The 24,394-nt window shown below is 40.6% G+C and overlaps 1 protein-coding gene across 3 annotated transcripts in view; it reads left to right on the forward strand.

Moving 5' to 3' along the window:
• RALGPS2 (Ral GEF with PH domain and SH3 binding motif 2) overlaps positions 1-24,089 on the forward strand; it is a gene marked incomplete at its 5' end in the record, with an annotated part of 98,206 nt that extends 74,117 nt beyond the window's left edge. For 2 of the 3 annotated variants that reach the window (XM_080909788.1, XM_080909790.1), the window contains 8 exons: positions 336-487; positions 6,472-6,526; positions 10,912-10,989; positions 12,444-12,549; positions 15,097-15,189; positions 18,671-18,776; positions 20,786-20,877; positions 23,554-24,089. In XM_080909788.1, the coding sequence (XP_080765914.1) occupies positions 336-487; positions 6,472-6,526; positions 10,912-10,989; positions 12,444-12,549; positions 15,097-15,189; positions 18,671-18,776; positions 20,786-20,877; positions 23,554-23,583 (712 nt within the window). In that variant the 3' untranslated portion in view covers positions 23,584-24,089. The remainder of the gene's footprint in view (positions 1-335; positions 488-6,471; positions 6,527-10,911; positions 10,990-12,443; positions 12,550-15,096; positions 15,190-18,670; positions 18,777-20,785; positions 20,878-23,553) is intronic. The other variant, XM_080909789.1, reaches the window with a different exon arrangement.
• Positions 24,090-24,394: the final 305 nt, after the last annotated feature.

Consider the following 24,394-nt stretch of genomic DNA (forward strand, 5'->3'; position numbering starts at 1 on the left):
ATAAATTAGGACTTTAGAGAGTTGTAGTAATACACTGAAAGTTTCTTGTTAAAACTGTAACCTTGTTAACAAGAGCTATTATTTATCATAACAAATACAAATAATAAATTAAGCTCTAAAAAATCTACTGTTTGTATTTCTAAATACAAAAAAAAAGAAAGAAATGCAATTTTTACTTAGTATCATTAAGTTTGCGCTATTGAGTCCTCTAGAAGGGATGCATATTCAGTGGGCATGGTTCTGTTCCAAACAGGTGGGGAAACAGTTTTGATTGTCTTTTATATCTTGATCTAGAAACACAGGAAGTTATAAAGAATGTTTCTCTTTGTTTCTAGTTTCATTCATAAGATGAACACAGCTGAGTTTAAGAGTGCAACCTTCCCAAATGCAGGGCCACGGCACCTGCTGGATGACAGTGTCATGGAGCCACATGCACCGTCTCGAGGCCAAGCTGAGAGCTCTACACTTTCCAGTGGGATATCCATAGGTAAGAGAGGCTCACTGGGGTTTCCAGCTGCTGCAAAACAAAAGGCGTGAACAAGAAAAAATAAAACCAAAGAACCTCAGCTGCAAAAACATTGATTAACCCTAGCGTGGTGGTTCTGAACCTTCCTAATAATGTGACCCTTTACTCTAGTTCCTCATGTCCTGGTAATCCTCTACTACAAAATTATTTTTGTTGCTACTTCCTAACTGTAATTTTTGCTACTATTATGAGTCTTAATGTAGATATCTGATATGTGATCCCTGCAAAAGGGGTGTTAGACAACATCACCAAGAGGTTAAGATCCACAAGTTGAGAACCACTGCCCTAGTATAAATACACACACACAAAATAGTTTAAAACAAAGTTACAATTAAATATAGGGTGATAGTAAATAGGTGATAATTATTTTAAAACTGTTAATAGTTTTGACTCCAAATGAGAAGACTTTTGAGGACTTTAAGAAGAGATCATAGACTCCTGTAATTGGTTGGTTAACTGTATCCAATTTGGATATGGAAATGGAGAATGGGGAAGAAAGGAAGGAGTCAAGTGGGATTCCAAGTCATTTGAGTTAACCTGCCAGTTGGCTGGTTTGACCTTAGAAAGAACCGATGCTGGCTGCTGACATACATATGAAAGGGTGGGTGAATTTTGCAAGTTGAGAATTTTATTTTAAGATTGTTTGGTCCTTAATAGAGATATTAAGTGTCTTAGTTAGGGTTTTATTGCTGTGAACAGACACCATGATCAATGCAAGTTTTATAAAGGACAACATTTAATTGGGGCTGGCTTACAGGTTCAGAGGTTCAGTCCATTATCGTCAAGGTGAGAGCATGACAGTGACCAGGCAGGCATGGTGCAGGAGGAGCTGAGAGTTCTACATCTTCATCCAAAGGAAGCCAGGAACAGACTGAGCATCCTCAGGCAGCTAGGAGGGGGGTCTCTAAGCCCACCCCCAGAGTGACACACTTCCTCCAACAAGGCCACACCTTCTAATAGTGCCACTCCTTGGTCCAAGCATATGCAAACCATCACATCAGGTCACCGGATGTATGAATCTGGAGCTCACTTTGGGTAGTGTCAAGTATGCAGCTGTATGAAAATTACCAATACCTCAGACTTTAAGACTTGCTTAGATCACTCAGATACAATATAAATAAGAATGTCCTAGTGTATAGAAATTTAAAAGTTATTTTTAATAGACAATAGACTAACAAAGGAAGCTATGAAGGGGAGAAACCAGATGTGCTATTACAGAAGCCCATTGTCTTGAAGAGGAAAGTAATTTAGTGTATATGTGTGTGTATACCACATGTGTGTATCTGAGGTTGTCCTGGGATGTCCTCCTCTACCTCTCTATCTTATTTTTGAGATAGACTCTTTCACTGAACCTGGAACACACTGCCAACAAACCCTCAGGATCCCCTGCCTCTTCCTGCTGGTTCTGGGATTACAGACATAGGCTGCTGTGCTGACGTGAGTCCTAGGGCTCCAAACATGGATTTTCATGCTTGGACAGCAAGTACGTTCCCACTGAGCCATTTGCCCAGTGTAGAAGAGGGAGATTCTAAAAATATCTGTGTGGTGTGAAGCAGAACTAAGCTGTTCTGTTTGTGTCCGTAGACGGCTGAGGTACGCCTTCAGCTGTGATTGATCGCCCTGTGGCTTGTTGAGCCTGCAATAAGGGAGCCTGTCATGGTGGAAATATGCAGCCGAGCAAAGCCATTCACCTTGAGTTGGAAACTAAAAACAATGAACTGGGGGGCTCAGGCCTTCTCTAGGACAGTCCCCTCAGTGTCCCACCACCTCCCAGCAGGGCCGAGCCTGGGGACCATCCCTTTAAAACATGGACTCTCTGGGATATCCTAGTGTAGAAATTGGTGCAACAGTAATCCAAGCCCTTTGGAAGCTGAGGCAGGGGGAGCTTAGTTTGGAGGATAATCTAAGGTATGCAGCCAGACTCTTCTCTTGAGAGAGAAGGAGACAGAAGCAGTAACAGATGAAAATGAAAAACTAACTAAGGATTTGTAGAGATAAAGTTCATGTGCAACATTAGTAACCTTAAATGAGCAGAACCGGAGGTGCAGACCTGAATTAGAGTAAATAATCCGAAGTCTTTTGTTGGTGGTGGTGGTTTATTCCTGTTGTTTTTAATAATTTAAACTTTATTGTAAAGAATTTGTATAAAAAACAAAAAAAAAAAAAAAAAAAAGAAAGAAACTTGGAGCAGAATTAGCCAGACCCAGAATCTGTGTACCCCAGTGAGATAGCTGTTCTCAGGGCTGCAAAGCCTCATGCTGGAGTTGACATTTTTACTGTCACTGTTTTTATTCACTTATCCACCACTGAAAAAGAGGAGAAGAAAAACCCATGATAGCGTTAAATGTCTTTATTCTTGTTAAACTGCACACACATGTATATTTTAAACATATATATTATAGGCTAGGATCCACATATGAGGGAGAACATACAGAGTTGTTGGGTTTTTTTCCCCTTTGTGAGATTGTATGGCCTCAGTATTGTACATTCTAGGCCCAGCCATGCTCCTGAAAACTTGGGGGTTAATTGTATATATGTGCTAGACTTTCATTATATGTTCATCTGTTGATTAATAGGTTGGTTCCATGTCCTTGTTATCATGAATAAAGCATCAGTAAATGGGGGTACAGATCCCTCTGTGATAGGGTATGGCATTCTCTGGGTATATGCCAGGAGTTAAGTGGTTGGGTCATATCCACACTGATGTCCATGGCTGTAATGTGTAACCCCACCAGCAATGAATACAGGTTTGCTACGTCCTCTCCAGCATTTGCTGTCAGAGTTCCTAGTGACTGCCGTTCTTGTGGGTGAGGGAGATCTCCAAGTTTTAATCTGAAGGGAGGCTTTTGATTATAGCTTCAGTCTCCTTGCTTGTAATAGGTATATGAGTTGTTTATAACCCCTGAGTTTAGTTTTGGTACATTACAGGCATCTAGAAATTCCTGGGGGTTTCTCTGCTTTTTATGGAGTATAAATCTTAATAGTAATCTCTAATAATACTGTTATAAGTCTGTTGTAATGAAACCTTTGACATCTAATTTTTTTAATTTATGTTTCTTTCTTTCAAATTGTCTTAAGTGTTTGTCAGTCTTGCTGTTCTCAGAGAACCAATTGATTTTGTTTATTGCTCCTTAACCTATTTCATTAATTTCTTCTTTATTCTTTATTGCCATTTACTGTGTTTGGTGTCGACTGCTTGTCTTTTGAGAGCCTTGAAGCTTTTTGTTAACTCTCAGGTTTTTTTAAGCAAACATTCCTAATGCTTATTTTTTCTTTTATTTTTTTATGTGCGTCAGTATTTTGCTTACATGTATGTCTGCAAGGATGTCAGATCCTCTGGAACTAGAGTTACAGATAGTTTTTAACTGCCATGTGGATGCTGGGAATTAAACCTGGGTCCTTTGAAAGAATGGTCAGTGCTATTAACTGTTGGGCCGTCTCTTCAGCCCTAACTCTTAGACATTTTAATACGAGCACTTAATAGTTATCAGCTTTCCTTTTGGAACTCTCTTGGCTGCATCCCAGAAGTTCTGATAGGTTGTGTTTTCATTGCTGTTTGTCTTTGGGGTTTTTCTATTTCAACTGTTCATTTAAAACTGTTTGATGGTTTTACTTCTTTGTTTTACGTTTTTTATAAATCATGTATGTGCATGTGTATGTGTCTTGCATGAGTCTGTGCCTTTGTGAGTGCATGAAGCCAGATATTCTGCAGAAAAAGTGCCCCTGAACATGAGTGCTGAAAACCAAACTCTGGTCCTCTGAAAGAGCAGTTCAGTCTTAATTTTAACCTTAGAGACATCTTTCCAGCCTGTTTTTACTTTTTCTTTAACTGTGTTTGTATGTGTGTCAATTTATGAGTACATGATGCACGTGCAGACAAATGCCCCAGAAAGCCAGAGGCAGACGCCTCAGATAGCCCTGGAGCTGGAATCACAGGCATCAGTGAGCTGCCCAGCACACACAAGTCAGGACCTCTGCAGCACAGTATAAGCTTATAATTGCTGAGCCATTTCTCCAGCCCCAGGTTTTCTTCAACTGTGTTTTATTACCTGGTCACTATGTTTTTAATAATTAAAAAGTATGCCCATTGTTCAGTCATGGTTTAGATTGTCACATTGCTCAAGGACTGAGCTGTGTGGATAGAACCCTTTGGTGTCAGTAGAGATTTATTATCTGAGCTACTGACTCCCTTACCTGAGACTTCTAAACCCTAAACACAGAACTGCTTCTGAGCCCTCCAGCACCACCTAGCTTGTTGATGCTGGTGTTCTCCTTTTATAGAAATGCTGCAAATTAAATGACAAGACAGATTGTTGCCTGAAATAATACCTCTCTATTAATATTCTAAGTAGCTATGTGTACAACATCAACCTTAGTATGTATTTATGTAAAAAAGAACCTGTTTTCAGTTAAAAGTTTGTTGTTCAAATGGAATCTAGTGTGCTACTTAAGAAAAAAAGATGTTTACATATTTAGCTTTTCTCTGTGTATTAGAATCATGCTCTAGTTTAGCTGTGACTTTTACTTTTGTTGTGTGTCTTGTCATAAATATAATGAAACATTTATGAATCTCCATGGAGTCTGGATTTACTGAACATTGGTTTCACTGGTACTGCAATTTCATGGCAGCAATCGGCCAGATATTGGTACTTTATGCACTTAGCCATGACACAGGTTCTCTTATTCCTGTCTTAATTGATATTAGCTCCACATCAGATGTTACATGTGACATGGGCTGGTTGTGGAAAGGCTACAGAGGATCAAGGAGGCAAGGAGTCTCAGCTAGAAGTGATGTGACAGATGGCAGGGGGTCTGTGGTGAGGGGCTGCAGGATCAGAATTAAGACTTAAGCTATAGAGTCCAGGGACAAAGGATAAGCAGGGGACAGGCCATCTCAACAGTAAGAGTAGAGGTGAGTTAACACTGAAAGTCAGGGATTCTCTTTCTGTCTGTACCCCGAGGCACACACCAGTGATCAGGTGGTTGGTTGGAGTTGGCACCATCAGAGGGGCTGTAACCTCTGTGTGAAATCAGGATGAGGGAGCTGCCCCCTCCTTGATCTACTGTCTCCATTAAGTTCTTGGGCCTGGTTTTTCTCATGAGGTCTGAATATGCTCATAGTCCCAATTCACACTGGTAAGTTTATAGGGTGGCACCATTTCTACTCCATTACACTTGTCTAAAATGCCCAAGACTCTGGGTTTGAATCCCAGCACTGAGAAAGAAGAGTCCTGAGATGAAAATGACTTAAGTGTGATATTCTCAATCTGAAGTAAAGACTCAATATTCTTTTACTATGTGCCCATGTTACAGCCTGAGGAGAAGTAAGAAAATAAATAACTGATCACCAGCTGGAGCACTTAGTCTAATTTTAGTAACCAGGTAACACTTTGTACTTAGGAGAAGAACACCTGTGGGAAGTCCTTGCAATCAAACTCTGTCCTGCTTGTTACTCTGTGTTGTAACACAGTGGTGTTCCAGGCTGGAGAGATGGCTCAGTGGTTAGGAGCACTGACTGCTCTTCCAGAGGTCCTGAGTTCAATTCCCAGCAACCACAACCATCTGTAATGAAATCTGATGCTCTCTTCTGGTAACTGAAGACAGCTACAGTGTACTTATATATAATAAATAAATAAATCTTAAAAAAAAATACAGTGGTGTTTCACATCGCATGCCCTGGGGAACTGGTATTGAGTGTCTGATTCAGAGGTAGGCAGCTCTCTTCACTAACCTACATCTCCAGCCCTTGTGTCTTGTTGCTGTTTGTTTTTATTCTCAGACAGTTTTTTAATTTAAAACCCTCATATCTCCGCCTTCTAAGTACTAGGGTTATTAGTATTATTAACATATTATTGTGTACCACCAGAAATTTTATTTTTGAAATATAAATTTTATGGAAAAATCACTTATACAATGATTAATAATAGAACAACTTTTGGTTTTAGGGAGCAGTGATGGTTCTGAACTAAGTGAAGAAACCTCATGGCCGGCTTTTGAAAGGTAGTGATCCACTAAAATTGCTTCGAACTTACTTGAACTATCTTTAATATTTGAATTTGAATTTGAAGAGGTACATGTTACATATCACTAAGCAACCAAATTTTTTACTGGTCAGAAAAATTGACAAGTAGACATTTAAGTCTGGAATTGTACATAAGGGTGGCTATTGGTGATCTTTATATATGTTTATTTAGTGTTTTACATGTGGTTTTGAATATTTGAAGTTGTAGATCTTTAATAATTTTCAACAAAAATGTTTATATAACCATAATTCACTTCTATATTGCAAAATGAGGTATTTTCTGAGGTCTGGGTAATTTAATGGTAAGACATTTATCACTTTGTTGCTTTCCTAAGGACAGAATGACAGCTAACTTAAAATTACAAGTAAAGACTGATGTTTGACAAAGGTTTGTGTGTGCAGTGGAAGGCCGTGCTGCCTTTTCCTTCCCTAAGATGTAAACTGTGTCATCTGTGTGGGGACGGTACTCTCCACTGCTCATCAGTAGAGATCTCCTGAGACGGATGAGAAGTTATTCAGTGTTTGCATTCAGAGTCTTGTCATTTCTTCAGTGTCCTCAGGCTCGAGACAAAGAATTGTTCCATTTTTATGTAAACCAAGATCTGAACTTGTAAGCAGCAAGTGTAGTGGGGAGATGGGGGGAGTTGGTGTCTGTTATGCAACACTAAGGATTAGACCTGGGGCCTTCTACTGGGCCCCGACATTGTTTAGATTAAATATTTATGTTCTATGAAAACTCCTTATCACTCTTTTTTAAAAGGAACATTAAAAATTATATTTGAGTTGTCTTAATTTCAGACTGCTTATTGGAGACTTGTTCTTTAAAGATTTCTCACAAGTACGTTATGAAGATTTCACTTAAATTTTACTTTTTGATCTTTTATATATTGAGGGTCCCATTTCATTGTCTCTTGGGGAATTTGTAACAACTTGGTTTTATGTGTTCTCTTCTGAAGTTTTACTTTCATTCTTTTTTACTTATTTTTAAGATTTATTTCTTTCCTGTGTATATCTGTATCATTTTCATACCTGGTACCTTTAGGGATCAAGAGAGAGTGTCAGATCACCTAGAAGTGGAATTGCAGATGGTTGTGAGCCACCATGTAGATTCTGGGAACTGAACCCAGGTCCTCTGCAAGAGCAGTCAGTACTCTTAATGCTGAGACATCTCTCCAGCTCCCACTTTCTTTCTCTTAATTTGAGTTTACCTGAAACAGAGAAAACATAAATGTTGCATTGGGCTTGTTCTCTGAATCTGTAAAAGGTGTCTTTCCCTCAGGAAAAAGCATAACATCAGTCTTGGTTAAGGAGTATACTGTAGTTTTTAGTTATCAGTATTGGTTAGCACTTGTTTCTTAGGCTGCTAAACCGTAAATATATCACCCAGGACAGTGCTGCAGTAGTGTGTTCTCATCCCAGCAGCTCACCTCTGAAGGCAGTTTATAAGGTCTTAACTTTAATACCTCAAAAACTGATTTTCTGTATAATAGTTTATTTTATATACCTTTGCTGCTACCATGTCTGTACTTGTGCCAAATATAAAGTGACTCTTCAAACATTTTGAAAACAGCTTAAAAATGCAGCCCAGAAAGATTTAGACTTGAAAGAGTACTGACCCCCCCCCCCCCACACACACACACACACACCACCTGCCCTGCATCAAGCAAATGCTGCTCTATCATGAGCTCTATCTTCAGTCTCTGAGTCTGACTCAGTCAGGGCTTCTATTCCTGCACAAACATCATGACCAAGAAGCAAGTTGTGGAGGAAAGGGTTTATTCAGCTTATACTTCCACATTGCTGTTCATCACCAAAGGAAGTCAGGACTGGAACTCAAGCAGGTCAGGAAGCAGGAGCTGGTGCAGAGGCCATGGAGGGAAGTTACTTACTGACTTGCTTCCCTTAGCTTGCTCAGCCTGCTTTCTTATAGAACCCAGGTCCACCAGCCCAGGGATGGCACCACCCACAATAGGCTGGGTCCCCTCCCACCTTGATCACTAGTTGAGAAAATGCCTTACAGCTGGATCTCATGGAGGCTTTTTCTCAACTGAGACTTCTTTCTCTGTGGTAACTCTAGCTTGTGTCAAGTTGACACAAAACCAGCCAGTACAATTGACCTGTTGTCAACTTGACACACAAACACATCACTATTAAGCCTCAACCCTGACTTTCTTATTCATCCCCAAGATCTAAATAATCTTAGGAGTCCCACAGTCTACAAAATCTTACATATTAAATTTTCAATCACTTTAAAATATCCAACCGCTTTTAAAATTTTAAAGTCTTTTTTTTTTTAATCCAAAGTCTCTTAACTGTGGGCTTTACTAAAATACTTTCTTCCTTCAAAAGGCAAAATATCAGGTCACAGTCAAAAGCAAAATTATCCAATGCCTGGGATCCACTTACAAACTTCTGGGCTCCTCCAAGGGATTGAGTCACTTCTCCAGCTCTGCTCTTTGTAGCACACACCTTGTCTTCTAGGCTCCAGCTGCCGGTTCTCCACTGCCTCTGCTGTTCTTGGCAGTCATCTCATGGTACTGAGATCTCCAAAATACTGAGGTCTTCTACTGCAACTAGGCTTCACCGTAAGCCTCTCATAGGCTCTCTTCGTGGTGCCAAAGCTCAGTTCCTTTGCATGACCCCTTCAGTCCTGGGGCATTAGTTGCAACTGTACCCTCACCAATGGCCTTCCATGGCCTCTCACAGTGCCAAGCCTCAGCTACTCTCCATGACCTCTTCATGCCTTCAAAAACCGGTACCACCTGAGTGACTCTAACACATTACCAAGTCCAACCACAGCATGAGGTTCAATCTTGGCTATCTCAGGAACACAGCCTGTTTGTGCTCTCAGAAAACACTTCCCAGAAGATTTCACCTCAGTGATTCTTAATCACCACTAATTTCTTAGCTCCAGCTGACCAGTATCAATAGTCCCAGTACTGCAAAGGTTTTTCCTTAGTAGTTCTGGCATCTTGTTAATCACAGCTTATTCTTTAGCCCCAGCTAACCAATACCACAGAAACTTCACAATCAAAAAAGCAACAGCCGTGATAAGAGTCTTTAATCTTCCCACTGAAATTTCACAAGCCAGGCCTTCATCTTCTGTACTGTTCCCAACATTATCTTCCAAGCTCCTAGAGAACATCCCACAGAGCTCTTAATATGCCAGTGGCTCTTCTAGCTCAAAAGTTCCAAAGTCCTTCCACAGTTCTCCCCAAAACATGGTCAGGTTGTCACAGGAGTACCCCACTCCTGGTACCAATTTGTCTTAGTCAGGATTTCTATTCCTGCACAAAACATCATGACCAAGAAGCAAGCTGGGGGAGGAAAGGGTTTATTCAGCTTACACTTCCACATTGCTGTTCATCACCAAAGGAAGTCAGGACTGGAACTCAAGTAGGTCAGGAAGCAGGAGCTGATGCAGAGGCCATGGAGGGATGCTGCTTACTGGCTTGTTTCCCCTGGCTTTCTTATAGAACCCAGGTCTACCAGCACCACTCACAATGGACTGGGTCCTACCCGCTTAATCACTAGTTGAGAAAATGCCTTACAGCTGGATCTCATGGAGGCCTTTCCTCAACTGAGGCTCCTTTCTCTGTGGTAACTCCAGCCAGTTTGACACAAAACCAGCCAGTACAGAGTCTTCCTCTGTATTTTAACCACAACTTTCTCCTCATATTTCCTAGAGACACATCAATACACAGTCAGTAGCCATTTTGACTTCACACATTACACACTTTTGACTTCAACTATCACATTATTATTCCCTTTTGACTTTTCCAACTTTACCAAGCAAAGAAATGCCTTTGTCTCTGGGGTATTTCCTGTATCAGCTACGACAGGGCCTGAGCTGGATACTGGTTCTTACCATTTGTCAGTTGATATGAAATTTAAAATGGCTCTTATTTTGTACTCCTTATTTTGTCTCTACTAGTTTACTTTGAGTTATAATAAGAGATTTTTCTCATTTATATTAAGTTTATAAGCAACACTATTAGGTGTCTTCAGAGGGACATACAATAAAATGAATTCTTTACATATGCCTATATATCATATTTTTAAACTGAATCCAAGAAGAGTAAAGGGGTTTTCCATATTATTTGGCCATAAGTAGTTCTTATCCTTAGGACAGATATATGAAAATTAGTGCATGTGTAGCATGTCCTTTATACCTGTGTTTCTAGAGTCAATAGAAAAAATTTAAATGTGTTGCATGTTTTAAGAGAGTCATATCTTGCTCTTTTTAAGGATTAACATAGAAAGCTAGATTACATAGGAAACTAGAATACTATTCTAGCTATTGATGATGATCCTATGAATAAAAATATGTGTAATATATACAATTTATAATGGAATCCAACAGGAACAGATTATACCATTCTCTCGGCCCGGTGACAAGAATGCCACGAAATGGCTATCGAAGCCACACGAAGGCCAGCAGGTACAATCCCCTGCATAAGGGGCCATAGAACTCCCTTCTGCTGTTGGTGGCTGGCTCATATGGGTGTGGTCTGACATTTTTTTCTCTTCTTCCTCAGCTAATTGGTTTTAAAACTAAACAAATTGCCCATGGCAATTGCCAAGATTTAATGCAGTTTAAATTTGAAGTATTCTTTCTCAGTCACAGGGCTAATTATTAAAAACTACATCTTTATGTAACATTTTTTAAAATGCTGCAAAGTTGTTAGTAGTCCTTTAATGACACTCTTTCTAATGCTGCTAATTATGGCTGAGCTACGTAAAAATCAATTTATTTTTCTTATGTTGCAATCAAAGCATTTATTTTGCTAGTAAGTTTATATTCAATTTGTCCTTTCTTTTCTTCGGATAAATCGTAGAGCCTGAATTTATAGAAGTCTATTTTATTAAATAATTTTTACTCTACTTAGCTGGGCCTCTCTGAACTATTCTAGCTGTGGGAGCACTTAAAGATGTTAGATGCATGGGGTGGGGACATTAGCAATAAGAAGTCACCTCAGAACAGCAGCACAGTAACTCTGAGAAGCAAGTCCTGTCAGCTTGATGGTGTCTCATCTCAAGTGTCCCCTCTTTATAAACAGCTGGAGCACGAAATTTCTAGGTTGTCACTTTGAAGACACCTAAGTAATCATAAAGAAAACTGAGAGTCTACATTCTTGGCTGTCTTAAGAATTGTACATCTCACAACACATCACCAGAGATTGGCATTTAAATCATAGGCTCTTAAATCAACTGGGGAAAGATGTAAAATGATTCCTAACGTTTATGAAAAGGGAATCTGAGTGTGAGGTTTTTCTCTGTTAGAGGTAGGCATAATCAAACACTGAGCATTGGTAGCTTCTGAATGTCACTAAAACTTACTGCTGAAAGCCAGTTTCCAAAAGCGGGTGATTGACACAGTCACTTTTACTTAAATGATGTAAAGGGAAGTGTGAGTTTTCTGGGATTGTTTTTTTGTAGGTGGGGGTTGGCTTTGGAGGGTTTTTTTGTTTTGTTTTTGTTTGTTTTAGCTTGTTATTTATTTTTTCTCTGTTTTGTATACTTAAATACTTGTAACAAAATCCTTGTCTCTCTTGCCAATAGTTTCTGATGGTTTACCACAGTGATGCACTGTGGCATGTTAAGAAGAAAAATACCTTAAAAGTTTAACTAATCTTAAATTGCTGCTTTCTCTCTAAATTGCATTTGTTGAAATATGTGAATGTGTGTTTAAACATCTGCTGATCTTAATAACTTCCTAATTAACCTTTACGACAGCTTAAAACTTTCAAATCAGTCTTTAAGATCCTCAGTATCTTACCAGCTTTCAATAAAGTCTCAGAATTTTAAACATAAGAATAATTGGATTATTTATGGACCCCTAACTGACCACTGAAGACACTCTGAGCCACTCTATGTTTTGTCTCATTGTTGCAGTTCTGCAGAGTCAGAAGACTTGGCGGTGCATCTGTACCCAGGAGCTGTTACTATTCAAGGTGTTCTCAGGAGGAAAACCTTGTTAAAAGAAGGCAAAAAACCCACAGTAAGATTCATTTAACCAATACATTTCCCTTATTATGTTCCTTCCTTCCTTCCTTCTTCTCCTCCTTCTCCATCTCCCTCTCTCCTTGTCTTCCTTTTTTTAATCCTGGACAAGGAAAAGTTTGTTCTTAATCAGGAGGGTGAGCACACAGACAGAAAGTGTACTTAGTTGTGGTTGGAAGTTTATTCATGCTTGGACATGCGTTTCAGCCAAAAGAAAGTTTCTGTTAGCTGGCTGGAAACTACACTAGGTGTTTGGGTTCCCAGTATATCCCTGAGCCATCATGGGGTAAGCTTTTAAGCATAAATACCTTCACTTGAAGCAGAACTACAGAAGCCAAAAGGCGAGTTTTGTAGTGCACGTAGAGACTTTTCCCGAACTATGTATGGACTTTGGATTGGCCTGTGCTTTAGCTTTGGCAGGTGGTGCTATGTACATGCTGATCTGCAGCCTGAGAGATAATCTGCCTTGGAGTCAGTTGTGCTAAGGTTTAGGGCCCTTTAAGGGTTTTATTCTGACTCAGGTGCTTACTGGTTTTTTTTTTTTGTTTTGTTTTGTTTTGTTTTTTTTTTTTCCTTGTTGACTTGCACCAACCTCAAATTGTTATTTAAACTATTAGCTCACAGGAAATGAAGACAGAAGGCAGAGGAGCCAGGGCTCCGAGCTACCAGATTCCCTTGCCCTTAAAGTACTAAATCTGCCATATAAATTGCAGCTAAATCACATTTTCAGCATGCTTAAACCAAATAATCCTTCACTTCTCTTAAACTTAGAAGGTAATTCTTATCCAAAATTAATTTTCAATAAACCCTGTTACTAAGAAATAGCAGTAATGAGCTAGATCTGGTGGTGCATGCCTTTAATCCCAGAGCCTGGTCTACACAGTGAGAGCTTGTCTCAAAAGAAAGTAATGTGTGTAGAAGAATTGAAAGAACCTGAGAAATGAAATTTGACCAATTTTGTTCTATCAGTTCATTTAAACTTTGTAATGTAGTATTTTTTCATGTAAAACAGAACCCAATACTAAATGTTCTCCAAACAATAATCATACTATAAACAAGAATTTTATAGGGTACAGCCTTTAATATAGAGTAAAAAAGTTTGGTTTTACCCAACACCATAGTAGTTTGAGTTCTAAGAAAAGTTTTTTTCTTTACCTCAAATGACTGGTAGATAAGAAGATGAGCTGAGGTGAAAACCAGAAACAGTTTCTACCTCAGCAATCCTTTTTGAGTAAAATATGGAGGACATTAGGTTTACTCCTTTAAAAAAAAAAAAAAAAAAAAAAAAAAAGTCTTTCAGATTGGGCAGTGGTGATGCATGCCCTTAATCCCAGTGCTTGGGAGGCAGAGGCAGGACGATCTTTGAGTTCAAGGCCAGCCTGGTCTGCAGAGTCGAGTTCTAGGACAGCCAGGGCTATGCACACACACACACACACACACACAGAGAGAGAGAGAGAGAGAGAGAGAGAGAGAGAGAGAGAGACAGACAGACAGACAGACAGACAGACAGACAGACAGACAAAGAGAGACAGAGACAGACAGAGAGAGAGAGAAGAAAAAGTTGAGTTTGTCTTCAAATAGATCAGGATTGAGGAGATTCTTGTAGCAAGCAAAAAGGTTGATTTTTGTGAGGCAGAGAATGTGTGCTGAAAACATGAGCTTTTTTTCTTTAAGCCATACTTTTATTTGTATAGGAATTATAGATTGACATTGTAGGAGAGTATAATAAAACTTTGAGGAGTGGGTATATAATAGTTGTCTATGGAGAAAGAATACAATGTCTTGATTGAGTAGAAGAGTAAAAAAGAAGAAAATATTAAGAGATTGGTAGACACTCTTTCTTACTCGTTGGTTTGACTGCTTCCTCCTATGATCCTCTGCTCCTGTATGTGATACCAAGTAACCAGGTACAATTAGAGGTCAGAATTTCATCTGGAGAAAGTGAGGGTGTGCAGTGAAAGTGAGAGGCTAGACAGAATGTTTGCCCGTGGGATGTAGACCAGGTGGGAAGTATGTGTGTGTGTGTGTGTGTGTGTGTGTGTGTGTGTGTGTGTGAATTCATGAGTTTGTGCTTACACATACTCATGTGCATAGGTGATACACAATTCTGCATGCAGGTGGCAAATGTTGGGCTCTTCCCCCATCACCCCCCCTTATTTTTTGAGACAGGGTCTCACTGAACCTCAAGATCACTGGCTAAACTGGATGGCCAGCAATCTGCTTGCCTGTGTCTGCCCCCAGATAAACTCAGCTACTACACCCAGCTTTTACATGCTGGGGCTCTGAACTCAGGTCCTCATGCGTGTGCACTAAGCAAGCACTTTACTATTTCTCTAAAAGTTACAGGATTCTTGAAGAATTACTGGCTCCACCACTAAAGTATGTTCACTGAAGTTGATGGGGGTATCTGAGGTGCAGACATTAGAAGTGCTGTAACCTGCCTCCAAACTAGCAACTCATTGGAGATGAGGTGAAAATAGAGTGCTGTCCCAAAGAAGGGGAAGTCAGACCCTGTCAGTGGTTACCCATGTGTCTATCCTTCCAGGTAGCATCGTGGACAAAGTATTGGGCAGCCTTGTGTGGAACACAGCTTTTTTACTATGCCGCCAAATCTCTGAAGGCTACAGAAAGAAAGCATGTGAGTATTCCTCCTCAAAATCCTGAGCTTTGTTCACAGCCTCTTCCTGCTTGTACAGAAAACACCTAATAGGACACAGGGCCACATTCTCACGTGCCAGCTCTCACGTTTCCTCCCGCCATGCAGTATTGGACTTGGAAGTGTGAGGAAGGGCCACTCTGTGATGTGTGCCTTAGGGTTTACTGCTGTCAACAGACGCCATGACCAAGGTAACTCTTAACAAGGACAATATTTAATTGGGACTGGCTTACAGGTTCAGAGGTTCAGTCCAGTATCATCAAGGCAGGATCATGGCAGTGTCCAGGCAGGCTTGATACAGAAGTCAAGAATTCTACATCTTGTTCCAAAAGCAAACAGGAGAAGACTTGCTTCCAGACAACTAGGATCAGGGTCTTAAAGCCCACAACTATTCCAACAAGGCCACACCTCCTAATAGTGGGCCAGGCATATACAAACCATCACATTCCACTCCCTGGCCCCCATAGGCTTTTTCAAACACATGAATCTATGGGGGCCATACCTAAACATAACACAATGCAAAAAAAAAAAAAAAAGTAATCCAACTTCAAAAATCCCCAAAGTCTAGAGCAGTCTCAACAATGTTGAAAGTCCAAAGTTCATGTCTTTTCTGAGAGTCGAGCAGTCTCTTAACTGTTGTCCTATATAAAGTCAAAAACACTGGACCAAAGCAAGACAGAAAACCAGCTGAGTAAACTCCACACTCAACGTCTTCATGTGTGATGTCAAAGTGCACTTCAGACCTCCAACTCCTTTTTCTTCTTTGTTGACTGCAACAAACTTCTTTCTGCTGAGCTGGTTTCACTCCCTGTTAGCAGCTTTCCTCAGCAGGTATCCCACACCTCTGGCATCTAGAACAACTTGGGGTCTGCAAGGCAGCTTCAATGTTACAGCTTCTCGTTTCAATGTCTGGGATCCGCACATAATCTTCTGGGCTCTTCCAAGGGCTGGTGTCACTTCTCCAGCTCTGCTCTGTGTAACACTCTAAGCTCAGGTTGATACACTCCAGTGCTGCTGTTGTTCTGGGTGATTATCCCATGGTACTGGCATCTCCAACACACTGGGGTCTTTTGCTGCAACTAGGCTTCACCAATAGCCTCTCACAGCCTCAATTCCTTTGCATGACCACTTCAGTCCTAGGCCATCAACTACAACTGAGGCTACACCTTCACCAGTGGCCTTCCATAGTTTCTCACAGTGCCAAACTTCAGCTGTTCTTCATGACACATCATGCCTTCAAAAGTCAGTATTACCTGGGTGACTCTTACACATTACCAAGTACAGCTGCAGCATGAGGTACAACCTTGGCTATCTCTGGAACACAGCTTCCTTGTGTTCTCAGAAAACACTTCCCAGAAGATTTCACCTCAGTGATTCTGGTTTCTTCTTAATCAGCACTAATGTCTTAGCTCCAGCTGACCAGCATCAACTGTCCCAGTAGTCTCTTCTATTCTGGACTCTAAAGCCAGAGCTATGTGGCTGCGTTCTGCTGCTTGCTGGGGCTGGAACATTAACCCCCCCTCCCTTATTTATTACCAGCTTGCTTCCCTCAGTACCACAAAATATTTCTAATGGTTACACTAGCAGAGCAAAAATAATTAACAGTAATTATCTTAGTAAGGGTTTTATTGCTGCTAAGAAACATCGTAATGACCATAGCAACTCTTATAAAGGAAAACATTTAATTGGGGCTCACTTAGAATGCAGAGATTTAGTTTGTTACCGCAATGACAGGAAGCAGGTTGACAGCCAAGGTGGGCATGGTACTGGAGGGGCAGCTGAGAGTTTTGCATCCGGATCCACAGGCAGCAGGAAGAGAAACACTAGGCCTGGCTCGAGCATCAAAGACCTCAAAGTCCACCCCCAATGACAAAATTTCTCCAACAGGGACCCACCTCTTAATAGTGCCAGTTCCTATGATCCTATGAGGGAAGTCATTTTTATTTAAACTACCACAGCAAAAAAGGTTATTGTTCGTTTTTTAAAAAAAAAAAAAAAAAAAAAAAAAAACCCATAGTACTGAAGGAGCTGAAGAGGTTTTCAACCCCATAGGAAGAACAACAATATCAACCAACCAGGCCCCCAATAGCTCCCAAGAACTAAACCAAAGAGTACACATGGCTCCAGCCACATATGTAGCAGAGGATGGCCCTTGGTCTAATGTAGGGGAATGCCAGGGCAGGGAGGTGGGAGGGAGTGAGTGGACGGGTAAGGAAACACTCATAGAAGTGGGGGAGGGGCATGGTATGGTATTGGGGGAACTCCAGAGGGGAAACTGGGAAAGGGGATAACATTTAAAATGTTAAGAAAATATTCAATTAAAAAATACACACATACACACACGCAGCACAAAACTGTCAAGAAAGGCTCCGTTTCTGAGCAAAAGGAGTTGGCAAGGCCTCACTCCACAAACATGACTGACTTCAGACCTGTGGGGTTCAGCATGTTGAGGAATATCATTGTTTATTGCTCATCCGTCTTTACTATGGGCTTACATTGCTTGCCAGTGCAGCAGAAGTTAGGAAGCTCCTATTAGTAAGTTATGCTGTTTATCGTGAAGTTATGAGCTGTCAAGTGTGCTGTCCTGTGGTATTTTCAATGTCAGTTTTATAGCTTCCTGGTTTTCTTTTTATTTTTTTTTTTTTTGTGCCATTAACATTGCTGTTGTATTATAGTAATTTTAGCTGTAAAAGATAGTAAGCAGACATGTTTATGCCCTCCCTGAATAAGAAATAGCACATTGCCTCACCTGTCAGGGCCCTAGGGCCATCCTGGGTCTGGCACATCTTACATTTCATTGTAGTCGGTGGTCTGCTTTCCTTAACACCAGGGGTTGCATGTACACATGTGCACGTAAGCACTCTCCCTTTTTTAAAGGCGGGGTCTCACTATGTCACCTTGGCTGACCTGAAACTCATAAACTAGGCAGAGACTAAAGGTGTGCAGCAGCTGTGTGTGTAAGAGCCAGTCCTTTGCTTTACAGCTGGAAGTCATCTGGTGCCTGAAGTTCTCTGTTCCTTTTCATAGTTGAATAGGCTTGTAGTCTATGGGCTTATCATAGTGCGTCCATACCATCGTGCTGTGGGTATTGTCACGTACACACTCTCTGGGGTATCCTGAGGAGTGTAAATACCAAGCTTTCCAGAAAGGACAAATTAAGTTTCCTGGTCACTGGGAATAACAAGGCTCCCTTTGGTGGTTGCTGCTCGTGTGCGTAAAACCTAGCTTTATTCTGTACTGTTGGTTATTTAGTGAGCTTCAGCCTCCTTGTGCTCGTTCTTCTACATAATACCTGTGTTGATCTGTTGCTTGATCTTACTAATTAATAAAAGTTCATTTCACCACGACACACTCCACTAGTAATTACATGGTAGACGTGTCATTCGTTGTTTTACTGAGTACTGTAACTTCTGGACATAAAAGTCATTGGTCACCTGTTTTCTCTGCTTATCTCTCATCTCAGTTCAAATCAACGTCAAATAAGAATGTGTCTGTGGTGGGCTGGATGGTGATGATGGCTGACAATCCAGAGCATCCAGACCTCTTTCTGCTGACTGACTCCGAGAAAGGTGAATGGTTAGACAGACTGCAGACACTAACTCGTGATCCTGATCCTGGTTCTGCTGTAGTATCAACAGAGAAGTAGTTGAGGAACTTTATCTATCAGGAGGACTTTTATTCCATGTTGTGTTTTAAGCTTTAATTAAAAGCCCAAGTAATGCAGATCATGGAGTCTGTACACTGTACTTTGGACAAAGATTCACCATGTGTAAGTGCAGACTGCCTCATCATCTGTACCGAGAGGTAACATCATTCTCAAGCTCTGACAGTTACTGTTGCCCTTACATAATTTTTATTGTTACTTAAATTGCTTGCTCAGCTCAAATTCTTTTCTAAAATAAAACATCTTGCATACAGTATGTAGAAATATTCGTTAGAACTGAGCATAGGAGTTTGGGGAGTGGGCTTGTCATCCTTATGCTGCCTGGCCTGCTGCACCCTTGGTGGCTGTCCTAGGGTCCATCTGAGGATCCTGAGCGGTTGCTCTCTTCCTTCACAACAACTACCAGCTGCTGTTGACAGCCACCACATAGGAGTCTATCTGGAAAATTCTTGAACATCTGCTTCAAATCATCCACCTAGTAACTCTTACTGAAATAGATTACCTTTTATTAACTTCACAACTAAATGTTTACATCTGTTCAGGTGTGGGTTTTGTATCAACAAATAGCTTTTTATGTATTATAATTTTAAATTAAAATTAAATTTATATGTTAGATGCAAGAAAAACAAATCACCTCAAATTTCTCAGTGGTTGTAAATAGACTTACAGAGTAAGAACGCCTTACTCTCAGCTTTCTAAATGCCACAGTCCCTTAGTATCTCATGGGTATTTATTATAAAATTGCATTTTTTAAATGGGATCACTTTTTTTTTTAATGGGATCACTTTTATTGAGTTTTGCTAACAGATTCTTTGGTTTCCTCCAAACTTAGCATACTTCATAAAAATATTTCAGAATACATAGGTTTTTATGGTCTATACTAGCAACAGTATTTACTAGTATAAATTGCAGACTTGAAGACTTTTTTGTTCAGATTAAATACTAATACTTCATCTGAATTCAGCAAACAAAACAGGACTAATACAGTCTATGAGCATTCCATGAAGACAAGACAACAGCTTCTGAAGGTGAACAGTTCTTCATTAGTATCTCAGGACACACTGACTACTGCTGGGTGTAGGCTCTGTCTCCCTAGAGGATTGGAGAGGGGGCTTCAGCAAGAACATAGATCTATGACAAAGAAGAGACAGCTGGGCTCAGCATCCTGCAGTTCACACATCAGCCCTCCACTCACTCCTTACTCGTTTAATCTATGGAGCTGTGCAGAATGCCTCATCACGTTCCAGGCTTGTCATTGGATGAATGAGATTACACACAGGACCTTCCAGGTTCACATAGGGTAACTTCCCAAAAGAGAGACATTTCCTGCCTTCCCAGGGCTGCAGATTTGAAGCTTGATGGCAGAGCACTTTAGCAAGTCGGAAGCCCTGGCTTCCAGTTTCCAAGAGAAACGCCCCCCCAGAAGATCAGAAAATCTGTAATTAAAGTCTTAACAATTTTGATGTTATATAACTGGCTGTTTAATGTAATTATGAATGAATATTTAAGTTATAGATGTATAGAATCATTAACAGTGAAAACTCCATACAACTTTAGAGGAAACATTGGTTGTGACTATTAAGAACCGGGGTTGAGGTCTGAAGATGTACTGCTTGCCTGGCATGAGCAGTCATAGATTTAGTACACAGAGAGCTGTCAGGGGAGGGTATTTTGCAGACATAGAGAAAAGCACACAGTTCTTTTAATGAAGATTTAGGGAGCCACAATCACCTTTACTGTATGCACAGTAGAAAGGTGACTTTCTAAATGTTGGGCTCTATGAGCAGACAGCATAAAGAGTTCTCCATTGGGAAATTGTGCAACTGAGCTCTGTAGTCATACTTCATTCAGGTAGGAATATTATGTGTGAAGTCTTTAAATGTATCACTTTCTACTTGTTTCTGGTAATTACAGGAAATTCCTACAAGTTTCAAGCTGGCAGCAGGATGAATGCGATGCTGTGGTTTAAACACTTGAGCGCAGCCTGCCAGAGTAACAAGCAACAGGTGAGCATTCTTCCTCCTCGGCTGTAACCTTTAAACTTTCATTCATGTATTTAAGAGACAGATTCATAACATGCTAGCCCAAGCTGGCCTGGAACTCTAGCCCAGGCTGGCCTCTGACTTGTGATACTCCTGCCTTAGCACTAGTGTAGTTGAGTAATGTTCTTAATATTTTTTTATTGTTCATAGCACTCAGTAAGACATGAGGTCTGTGATTTAAATAGATATAAGTAAACAGAACTGTGTAATACAGACTAAAGGGAGAGAGGTAGGTAAAGGCAACATATATAACTGAGCCTTCCCAGAGACATTGATGCTTGTGTCGGTGGTAGGAAGGGGCAGGCTTCGTAAAAACAGGATGAGAAGAGGGCCCGTTTGGGGAAAGCTAGAGGTTTTTAGAATGTCTATGAACAACTTGAATTGGGTTCCTTTGGTTGCACTGGGACCATTGCAACTTTATTGTTTTGTTTTGCTTATTTTTTTTTATTTTACTGAAACCATAGTGATCTAATGGAAAGGCTTGTCTCAAAGGAGCACCTGTCTAATGTGCTATCTACCCAGTGCCCTCTTTCAGAGATGCCCTAGACCACAGGTTGACAGACAGAAAACCCAACCACAGTTGTAGATACCACTCTAAGCTTTTTTGGTTATGTGTATTTGGAAATCACAAACTTAGCATTTACTGTATACCCTTGTATCACCATTGCCTATCAGCAAATAATTGGAAATAACATTTTGCACTATAATTTTAGAAGGCTTAATATCTCTTTGATTTTTATCCTGTTATATCAGGTTATCTGTCATGACTCTTGATAAATAAGGAAACATGCTCAAAGATACTGAATGGCTTCCCATTTCCACAGGTCAACAGGCATGGATACTGGGCCTTTAGCCCAGATGACATTTGCTTTTTCTTTGTGTCATTGGATTGGGCCTTTCAATTACAATTATTTCAATGCCATATAGAGGAAAGTTTGGTATAGCCTTTAACAACCTCCTTGTAGGACTTAAGATGCAAAGGGTTTTGCCCATATGAGTTAGTATCTGGGACAAATAAGCCTTTCACATTCTCTTCTATGCTTCCTTTTTAAAAAATATAGTCAGGGGTATTAATTCATTTATAAGAACATCAGGTTCTAAGATTTAATCTAGAAGTGCATGCATATCGACATAGAGAAAGGCTCAGATTTTTTTACTCTATTAGTAAATCTTCCTAATATCACACAGATGTGCAAAATGATTTTGTTTCTGAGTGTTAGCAAATTTATAAATAGAACCTGTGAAGTTTAAAAATGGTTTGAAGACCCTAACTCAAAGGCTAAAATACTTTAAGACACATTTTGGGTGATTTATACATGAGGGCTCACTTCATTAAAATAAAGAATTTTTACCACCAGGTCTGGAAGCTTAAACACATGAGCATTTGAATTATAATTCAGTTATGATATTGTCTAGTAGAATTCTTCATTCTCTTCAGAGGCTAGCATGTAGGGCTGGACAGATGGCTCAGTGGCTATGACTGCTTGCTGCACTTGCAGAGAACCAGAGTTCAAGTCTCGTCACCCATATCTAGTGACCCAACTGCCTATGACTCTAGCTTCAGAGGGTGACAGGTTTCAGAGAAAGTCTGCTGGCCCATGAGAGCCACTGGGCCACTTTAAGGCTGAGGAGAGGACCGCAGACCTAGCAGCCTGGGCTGACTGCATGGGACTCTCAGTAGCCCTTAGGTAGAGAGTCCTTGGGTTTGGGAGACTGGAATTATGCCCCATGGTAAGACACTTGACCAGCGTGTTCAAGCCTCTGAGATTCGTCCCTGACACAATAATTCTTTTAATTCAGACATAGAAGAAATGAAATTAAATACAGTGTAATCTCAAAGTGCTAAACTGTTACGTAAATAACCTCCTTGTTTTTAAATCAGAAAGTGTCATAATTTTTCTTGATAGATTTGACTGTTTAGTATTTCTCAGGTCCTTCATGATCGCTATAAAACTGTCAATGTAGGTTTTTTTTAATGTATGCAGAGAAATTGATGATAATGTCTGAAATTCTGTTCTACAAGATTTGCCGTATTTCTTTGATTCATTCATTTATTTTGGTAAACACCCATTAAGCCCCTGTAAGGCACAAAGACTTTGTGTTCTTCCTCCTGTCCAGGCTCATCAATTTGGAAAACTGTATTAACTATGATTTTCTAATGATGAGGCGTGCTAGACTCACAGTTACAAACCCCCACACAAAGCATCTTCTATCCGATTCCCTTTAAAGGATTTAAACTGTGTGGTGGCTCATGCTTACATGCCCAGCACTCCCAAATTCAAGGCTGGCCTGGGCTAAAAGTTGAGACTGTCTCAAGAAAGAGACGCAGGTCAGAGTGAGTTGGGCTTGGCTAAATAACAAGACAAATAAAATGCTGAATTTGGTTTATTAGATTTTATATAAATTGTTAAGTACAGATTGTTTAACAGGAAACACTGTATTTTATGTATAATATTGTGTATTGCATAATAATACAATTTTATGTGTTACATTTCAAGGTACAGAACCCTCAGCCCAGAGTGAATTAGGGGGTAAGAGTCACTTTAGGACTTTGTGACAGATGCATTCAGTGACTAGTAGCAGCAGCTCAGCAGTCAGTTTGGAGTGGTAGCGTCAGTGTGAGCTGCTTGTATTTTTTAGGTTCCTACAAATTTGATGACTTTTGAGTAAACGCCTGAGGAAGAAGAGGAGTGCTGTTCCGTGTGGAGCCAGGACCTGTGAGAGCCCCGCTGCACCATCCCGAGCCAGGAAGAGCCCCCAGGCTCCAGCCCAGCCTCCGGAGCTCAGAACCAAAAGCACTAATTTCAGGGAATGAAGTAAGATGTTCCCAGAGAAAAACAATGGAGTTGCAAAACAAACTGCCATGAACTACGCTTCTCATCTCGGAACTGACCTGTGGAAACCACTGCCTTAACAGAGTGCGAGGAGAGCCTACACCAAATAGTGTGTGTGCGTCTTCTGGCGGTGCTGTGCTTGGAATAAATTGTAGCTAATTTGCATTTCTTTTAACTTTGTACTAATTCTAGAGGGGAAACCATCTTTTATAGATACACCTTAAAATGGAAAAACATTTCTTTACGGACCCCATTGGGAGCTGTCTAGGATACAGTGTGAAGCCCCACAGCCCACCTGCAGGGTCTGCTCAGCCTCGGAGAGTGGCTTCCTCACACTCACACAGCGAGACCGAGGAGTGGTGTGACGTGGGAGCTGTGGGTGCTGTTCGGGATAGGGCAAGCTTTACTTTGGAGGAGGGATCCATTTAAACACTGCAGTTCGGAATTCAGGAGGTGCAGAGGCTGAGTGTTGAGGTGCCAGCAGGCTCCAGTAAACACGGTGGTTCAGTAGGGGTTAAAGTTTAACGTTCTGTAGGAATTCATTGTTGGGCCCAAATTCACATAGGCACACAGTGACTCCGCCCTCGGTGTCTGTAGCCTTTTCTCCAGTCAAGTGGGTCCTCCTGCCACAGCTGCCATGGTCTCGG

The sequence above is a fragment of the Micromys minutus genome (genome assembly GCF_963924665.1).
Source record: "Micromys minutus genome assembly, chromosome: 1".
Taxonomy (NCBI): Eukaryota; Metazoa; Chordata; class Mammalia; order Rodentia; family Muridae; genus Micromys; species Micromys minutus.